The sequence below is a fragment of the Zootoca vivipara genome, chromosome Z (genome assembly GCF_963506605.1).
Source record: "Zootoca vivipara chromosome Z, rZooViv1.1, whole genome shotgun sequence".
NCBI lineage: Eukaryota > Metazoa > Chordata > Lepidosauria > Squamata > Lacertidae > Zootoca > Zootoca vivipara.
The window spans coordinates 46,725,255-46,734,026 of record NC_083294.1 but is presented as its reverse complement, the minus strand read 5'-3'; the positions used below and the strand labels follow the sequence as shown (position 1 = coordinate 46,734,026).

The 8,772-nt window shown below is 48.7% G+C and overlaps 1 protein-coding gene across 1 annotated transcript in view; it reads left to right on the top strand.

The window, feature by feature from the left end:
- Positions 1 to 6,281: 6,281 nt before the first annotated feature.
- The window catches only part of WDR44 (WD repeat domain 44), a 43,538-nt gene continuing 41,047 nt past the window's right edge, over positions 6,282 to 8,772 (top strand). Inside the window, exon 1 of the mRNA XM_035102278.2 lies at positions 6,282 to 6,433. Coding sequence (XP_034958169.1) covers positions 6,354 to 6,433 — 80 coding nt within the window. The 5' untranslated portion in view covers positions 6,282 to 6,353. The remainder of the gene's footprint in view (positions 6,434 to 8,772) is intronic.

Sequence of the window (8,772 nt, the reverse complement as noted above, 5' to 3'; positions counted from 1 at the left end):
TTTGACGTGCTTTCGAACTGCTAGGTTGGCAGGAGCTGGGACCGAGCAACGGGAACTCACCCCGTCACAGGGATTCGAACTGCTGACCTTCTGATCAGCAAGCCCTAGGCTCAGTGGTTTAACCACAGCGCCACTATTACTTCCCTTGATCTAGATGAATACACCTATTGATGCAGCCCTGAATTGCATTGGCTTTTTTAGCTGCTGCATCACACTGTTGACTCATGTCAAGTTTGTGGTCTACCAAGACTCCTAGATCCTTTTCACATGTACTGCTCTCAAGCCAGGTGTCTCCCATCCTGTATTTGTGTCTTTCATTTTTTTTGCACAAGTGTAGTACTTTACATTTCTCCTTGTTAAAATTAATCTTGTTTGCTTTGGCCCAGTTGTCTAATCTGTTAAGGTCATTTTGAAGTGTGATCCTGTCCTCTGGGGTATTAGCCACCCCTCCCAATTTGGTGTCATCTGCAAACTTGCTCAGGATGCCCTCAAGCCCATCATCCAAGTCATTGATAAAGATGTTGAATAAGACTAGGCTCAAGACAGAACCCTGTGGCACCCCACTAGTCACTACACTCCAGGATGAGGAGGAGCCATTGCCTTTTGGAGCTGACAGCAATATGTGGGAGATGGACTAACAATTAATATTAATACATACAAATGAACAACCCCCTCCTGCCTTGTCTCTCAGAGCCGGAAGAGACATGAGGAGAAGTTAGAGCTTCATGCAGGCACAGTCTCAGATTGCTTGGGGAAACCCTGGCGAGGAGGGGAATTAGGCAGCTGTGGGAAGGGGGGACCTTCAGTCTCTGCAGCTGATTCATAGGGGCAAGACCTACCAGAGAAAGGTTGTTGTGCTCATTAGGCCTGACGCTCCTGTGCATATCCTGTTTTTCCTAATAAAGAATTAACCCTCACTTGTTTGGTATGGTGTTCTGGTGGCTCGCTCCTTTTACAAACCTACCTCTCAAGGTTGTTGTGAAGATGAGAGGAGGGCCAGGAGGAGGACCCTGTAGGTCCCCTTGAGCTCCTTGGAGGAGGAGATTGATTGGTTGTGTTATGTATTAAGTTAACTGCAGGTACTCCTTCTGGCCACCATGGCTGCAGTTCTCACTCAGGTCCACGCCAGGCACTCCTGTCGTCCACTGCCTCCCGCAGTTTGGTCCATCTTTCCCAACGTCAGGGTCTTTTCCAGGGAGTCTTCTCAGGAGGTGGCCAAAGTATTGGAGCCTCAGCTTCACGATCTGTCCTTCCAGTGAGCACTCAGGGCTGATTTCCTTCAGAATGGATAGGTTTGATCTTCTTGCAGTCCATGGGACTCTCAAGAGTCTCTTCCAGCGCCATAATTCAAAAGCATCAATTCTTCGGCCATCAGCCTTCTTTATGGTCCAGCTCGCACATCCATACATCACTATACTACAATAAATAAATCTTTAAAATGTAGTATAAGCACTAAATCTTAAAAATGTAGTATAAACTGGGAAACACTGGCCTGTGAGTGCTCCAGTTGGAGAACAGCCTTTACCAAAGGTGTCATGGGCATTGAAGAAACTCGATCTCAGGACGCAAGAGAGAAAGGTGCTAAGAGGAAGGCACGCTTGGCAAATCCACACCATGATCAACTCCCGCCTGGAAACCAATGTCCCCACTGCATAGCTGTTGACCCGCCCCTTTTTTGCAGGAAACTCCCTTATTCCAAGCCACAGCTGTCAACCATCCCTTTTTTTCCTGGAAATTCCCTTATTCCAGCACCGTTTCCCGCTGCTATCCTGGATTGTTAGATATACCGTAGACCAGGGGTCAGCAACCTTTTTCAGCCGTGGGCCGGTCCACCATCCCTCAAACCATGTGGTGGGCCGGACTATATTGGGGGGGCGATAAACCACTGTGGGCAAGAATCCCGTAGAAGAAATGGCGTGGCCCTCATAGTCAACAAAAGAGTGGCGAAAGTTGTACTGGGATGCAATCTCAAAAATGATAGAATGATGTCGATACGAATCCAAGGCAGACCTTTTAACATCACAGTAATACAAGTTTAGGCACCAACTACCGGTGCTGAAGAAAGTGAAATTGACCAATTCTATGAAGACTTACAACACCTTCTAGAAATGACACCAAAGAAGGATGTTCTTCTCATTTTAGGGGAAGACATCAAGAATAGGTGGCAAGAATACACAGAGGAATTATACCAGAAAGATATGGAGGTCTCATATATCCCAGGTAGTGTGCTTTCTGACCTTGAGCCAGACATCCTGGAGAGTGAAGTCAAATGGGCCTTAGAAAGCACTGCTAATAACAAGGCCAGTGGAAGTGATGATAGTCCAGCTGAACTATTTAAAATTTTAAAAGGTGATGCTGTTAAAGTGCTACACTCAATATGCCAGCAAGTTTGGAAAACTCAGCAGTGGCCAGAGGATTGGAGAAGATCAGTCTACATCCCAATCCCAAAGAAGGGCAGTGCCAAAGAATGCTCCAACTACTGGACAATTGCGCTCATTTCACACACTAGCAAGGTTATACTTAAAATTCTACAAGGCAGGCTTAGGCAGTATGTGGACCGAGAACTCCCAGAAGTGCAAGCTGGATTTTGAAGGGACAGAGGAACCAGAGACCAAATTGCAAACATGTGCTGGATTATGGAGAAAGCTAGAGAGTTCCAGAAAAACATCTACTTCTGCTTCATTGACTATGCAAAAGCCTTTGACTGTGTCAACCACAGCAAACTATGGCAAGCTCTTAAAGAAATGGGAGTGCCTGATCACCTCATCTGTCTCCTGAGAAATCTCTATGTAGGACAAGAAGCTACAGTTAGAACTGGATACGGAATAACTAACTGATTGGTTCAAAATTGGGAAAGGAGTACGACAAGGCTGTATATTGTCTCCCTGCTTATTTAATATATATGCAGAATACATCATGCGAAAGGCTGGACTGGATGAATCCCAAACCAGAATTAAGATTGCCGGAAAAAATATCAACAACCTTAGATAGGCTGATGACACAACCTTGATGGCAGAAAGTGAGGAGGAATTAAAGAACCTTTTAATGAGGGTGAAACAGGAGAGCGCAAAATATGGTCTGAAGCTCAACATCAAAAAAAACTAAGATCATGGCCACTGGTCCAAACACCTCCTGGCAAATAGAAGGGGAAGAAATGGAGGCAGTGAGAGATTTTACTTTTTTGGGTTCCATGATCACTGCAGATGGTGACAGCAGTCACAAAATTAAAAGACGCCTGCTTCTTGGGAGAAAAGCAATGACAAACCTAAACAGCATCTTAAAAAGCAGAGACATCACCTTGCCGACAAAGGTCCATATAGTTAAAGCTATGGTTTTCCCAGGAGTGATGTATGGAAGTGAGAGCTGGACCATAAAGAAGGCTGATCGCCGAAGAATTGATGCTTTTGAATTATGGTGCTGGAGGAGACTCTTCGAGAGTCCCATGGACTGCTAGAAGATCAAACCTATCCATTCTTAAGGAAATCAGCCCTGAGTGCTCCCTGGAAGGACAGATCGTGAAGCTGAGGCTCCAATACTTTGGCCACCTCATGAGAAGAGAAGAATCCTTGGAAAAGACCCTGATGTTGGGAAAGATGGAGGGCACAAGGACAAGGGGACAACAGAGGACAAGATGGTTGAACAGTGTTCTCGAAGCTACGAACATGAGTCTGACCAAACTGTGGGAGGCAGTGGAAGACAGGAGTGCCTGGCGTGCTCTGGTCCATGGGGTCAGGAAGAGTCGGACATGACTAAATGACTAAACAACAACATGCCCCACAAACAATCCAGAGATGCATCTATATATATAAAAATGTAAAAATCTTGAAAGTGACTGGCTGAACTTTTCTCCGTAACCACTTGACTGATTGTCCTGAAATTTTGACACAACGATCCAGGCCACTCCCCGAGTGTTGTTGGAAAAGAAAACCCCTCAAATCTCACACCTGGGCAGATATAAACCTGGTTTTCCACCAAGTCAATCAGTGCCTTCAAGTGGCGTTATTCCCTCAGCTGCTCCTCCTACACCACCTCCCTCCCCATGGAGTCTACGCCATACCCACAAAATAATGATGTCATCAACCAAGCAACTGAAACCACCAAGGTGGCCATTACCAGACAACCCACAGAGTCAGGCCAGGGCCAAGGAATGGAGAGACAGGGCGGAGGCCTCGGGTCACATTTTAATACTAGCCCAAGACAAGGCCTTGCCTCTCCTTTACAGCCTAAAGCCTAGACCTCGGCTCCATTTTACAGACTAGGTCTCAGCTCTACAGCCCTTTAAATACTATCCCGAATGGAGCCCTGGGTGGGAGGTGGGGGGAGGAGGAGCCCAAATAGGTCATGGGCTGACGTAGGGTGGGGGGAGCAACTGTCCAACAACCACCAAAACAGCCATTCCACCCCCAAAGCCAAAGCCCAAAGCCTCTTCTGGCGGCTGCATTAATAAACGCCTGGCAGCATTAGGCAGTTGTTCATCATTTCTCCTAACACGCACTTGGGGGCACAGCAAGGGGTTTTCGCTTTATAATTTAGTGGCCGTTGTGTCACATGCGAGGCTCTGGTGGCCATTTTAAGTAAGGGCAGTCGTGCCCCTTTTAACCTAGGCTTTATATACTACGACTGATTATAAGCCTCTGCGTCTTTTTTTAAAAAAACAACCATGTACTTTCTCTCCCCAGTTTAAGTCCTCAGATATTTGCAGTGCCCAATCCCCCCCCTTGATTTAGAATCCCCTACCTTCCCCTTGCCACTTCCTGTTTTTTTTTTTATGGAACTGAACAACTCGGGTGCTTCAGAATGCGCCTTCTGTTGCCAGGCCCTTGCAGGGCCAGACAGAGGCCCGGGCCAGGTAGATAATGTGCCCCTGTTTTTAACCCTTTTGTTACTTTTTCATTTTACTGATTGTGAATATGCTGACTGAGGCCCCCTTTAGATTCGGAGGCCCGCGCCAAGTGGCCCATATGACCCCCCTCCTTCTGTCTGGGCCTGTCTGTTGCTACAGTGCTGTGGGGCTTCGCTATTTGACACACACCCCGTCGGGATTTTTAAAATAATTCTCTGGGTCCCAGGACGCATCATCACCCCCCCTATCCTTAATCTAAATATATAGAAATGTTTACGATGTGTGCGCAGGGGCCAATGTATGGAGATACAGGGGGGAGGGGAGGGGACAACAGAGGGCTCAGACAAAAGTAAATACTGGGAAATGGAACCCAGAAACTGACAGTTTCTTCTCCAAGGGTGGGGGCCAATGTAGGAAGATACCGGGGGTAGGGGCCAACACTCCCCAGGGACAACAGAGGGCTCAGACAAAAGTGCATGCTGGGAAATAGAACCTAGAAGCTGACAGTTCCTTTTCGAAGGGTGGGGGCCAAGGTATGGAGATACATGGGGGAGGGACCAACATTCCCCAGGGACAACAGAGGGAAGGGTATCCTACCGAAACACAGGGATGAGCCGGGGTGGAGGGAGGAGAGCAAGATACGTCAAGGATCGGGACAGGGTGGGTGGAGGGTCACAGGAAAGAACCACAGCAACGCGTGGCCGGGTCAGCTAGTTTTAAATAAAAGGACACATTCTACTCATGTCAAAACACACTGATTCCGGCGGGCCAGATTGATTAGGCGGTTGGGCCGCCTCCGGCCCACGGGCCTTAGGTTGCCTACCGCTACTGTAGACTGTCCCTGGGACAGGTGAGGTTGCTGATCCCTTATTTTCAAATCCGAAAGTTGACAGCTACCAGTATGCCCCACTGTGGAAGGACGTGTGGATTCAGAATTGGCCTCCACAGTCACTAACGGATTCTTTGTTAAAACCGTGTTTATGGAAGACAATCTTACTCGGCTACGAGTGATCGCCAAAGAAAGAGACAATAAATAAATAATAAAGTATATGCAATAAATAGTGATTAATAACCAATAACAATAACTAATAACAATTACAGGTAGGTTGCCGTGTTGCTCTGAGTCGAAGCAAAATAAAAAAAATTCCTTCAGTTGCACCTTAAAGACCAACTAAGTTTTTATTTTGGTATGAGCTTTCGTGTGCATGCACGTGTGTATCTGAAGAAGTGTGCATGCACACTTATTTAATATGTAACGTAACTAACTCCGACTCCGTTCCTGCTCCGTTCGCGGCTTCGGGTGGAGTGGAACCCGGAAGTGTCTCTGCGGCTACCCCTCCAACTTTTCGCTTCCCGCTTCGTAGCTCTACAGCTTCCCTCCCCTTTTCCCTCTCCCCCGCCCTCTCTCGCGAGACTTCACGCGCGAGGCCCGGCCTGGTTGCTGCCGCTGCCGCCGCCGCCACTTCTGCTCCGGTTTCTCTTGCGGCTCCGTCCGCCGCTCCGCGTCCGCATGGCGTCCGACTCCGACACCGAGGAGCTCTTCTACGACGCGCCCGAGGATGTAGCCCAGCACGGAGGGAGCCCCTCGGCGTGAGTCGGCGAGGGAGGGAGGGAGGGAGGGAGGGAGGGAGGCGCCGCCTCGGGAATACGCACGATCTGGATCGACTCCGGATCAGAGCCTCGATTCAGATTAAGCGCGCTGAAGAAGCTGCCGGCCCCGGCAGAAACACCCCCCTCCAAGCTCCTTTCTGCCTCTGCTTAGTGGGGCTGCCTGGCGGGCGGGTAGTGGAGCAGGAGGGCACACCTTTAATTCAGATTACGGCGGAGCGCTGCAGCTTCGCCTAGGCAGCTCTCCCATTCTACTGTTCCTGCCTCTCCCGCCCACCTCCCTTTTCCTCCCCCTTGCAGAAGGGGAAAGGGGTGGTAGTACTGCACGCCCCGAGCAAGCTTAATCCGAATCGAAGCCTTAATTCGGATTGCACCGAGCTGCTGCCCGTGGCCAGCCTGCTCTCCTCTCCGTATCCCCTTCTTTATAGTCTGGCTCTCAAAGGGAGACCAGGCGTGAACCCGACAAGCCTAATTTGGATTTAAACTTCAGTGCAGATTGCACTAAACTGCTGTCATTGAGCATTCAGCTCTCTCTCCCCCCCCCCCATTAGGTATTTGCGGCGTTCCTCGCCCTTTTCCTTTTGCATCCTTTCAGCACTGTTCCTGCCACCTCTCCTTTCCCCTGGTTCTCCTGTTCCTTGTTTGCACCTGTCCCTGCAACTGCAACCCACCAGCATCTTAAAACCCAAATTTAAATAGAACTGAACTGCAGAGTTGATTTAGGCAGGTAAAAACTTCAGACCAATAATCCCCCTCCCACAAAACTCCCAGCAGCCGGTTCAGCCAGCTCTTCCTCCAGGCTCTCCTCCTTTTTATTTATTTACTGCATTTATACCCCACCTTTCCCTCCCAGGAGCTCAATGTAGTGTACATAGTTGTCCTCCTCCTAATTTGATCCCCACAACAGCCCTGCTAGGTAGGTTAGACGGAGAGGCAGGGACTGCAACAAGGTCACCCAGTGAGTTTCATCGCCCAATGCAGGGTTTAAACACTGGTTTCCCACCACTGTCTCTTGGCTTCTTCAAACCTCTTCCTTACATGTCCCCCAATTCATTGTCGTACCTCCCTGTCCTTGCTCAGCACAACCTCCTGTCACCCCCTTTTGCCACTGTGAGAGCAGGATGATGGGCCAGGTGGATCCATGTTCTCTTAGCATCATATTCTGTCCCAGGCACCCTGGGTCCATGGCAACTCCATCTCCCGTCCTTCTGTGCTGCTTTTTCCTGATTCATGTCTTTGTGGACATGGTAGTCTAGCTCATGCCCCAGAACTGGTGCTCCTTTTTTCTGTCTTGCCCTTTTTATGAAGCTACCTTCCTCCTTTTTCAAGCTTCCCTCTCTGTGTGTGGTGTTCTGCTGCCCCCTTTGCTGATTTGAGTTCCCAGTTTTCCTATCAAGGGGATGGCTGTGAGCTGGTCCAAGCAAGAAGGTTGCTATTCTTGCTGCATGCTGCCTTTCTGGCACCCAGCTGTCAGGAAAAACAAAACACACAAATCCGCTATCATTCTTCCTCTTCCGTTTTCTTAGCAACAAGCCAATTGTAAGAGAAGGGTTGGGTCAAAAATCCCCTGTTCCTGAAAGGGGGTGTGATACTTTGGTAGGCAACATGTTAGAGCTGGGTGCTCAGCAGTCTGACAGGGGGATTGTTTTGTTGGTCTGGAGGTGCTGCTATTTGCCTGCAGCTTCTGTGCCTGCAGATGGTGTGGATTGGGGTGGGTGAGTTTGGTCTCTAGTTGCAGGATGTGTGTTGACACAAATGCAGGTCATGCACACCAGGACTGTTATGTTGGCAAAGTTTGAAATATTCCAGGCGGTGTAAACACCACACTTAACTTGGGACTGCTGTTGTCACTGTCATGCTCTCCCTTCTGGTTCCTTGAATTTCTGAGGAGGGAGTGTTCACTTCCATGAATCAGATCTCCCTTCTGGGGAAAACCCTGAAGTCAGCAGATTTGTTTGCCAGTGAAGGAGTTGTTCTTTAAAAAACAAAAACACAAGAACGAATTGCATTTTTCAGTGCAGAACACACTGCTTCCTGCATTCTCTACAAGCCTACTTTTCCTGCAACAGTTACTCTGGCTATGGGCTATCTTCCTCTACCCCTCCTCTATCCCACAACCACAGATTTAGCTCTGTGAGTTGTTGGTGCCCTGCAACAGGTTGTCTCCTCTGTCCTGGAGAGGTGCAGTTCTGTGGCTCACATCCAGTCACCTGCCTCTGTTTCTTAGGAAAGCGAGTTTGGGGAAAGGAGATTAAGAAAAGTGTTTTTTGTCTAGTTACAGGCAGGTAGCCTTGTTGGTCTGACGTAGTCGAAACAAAATA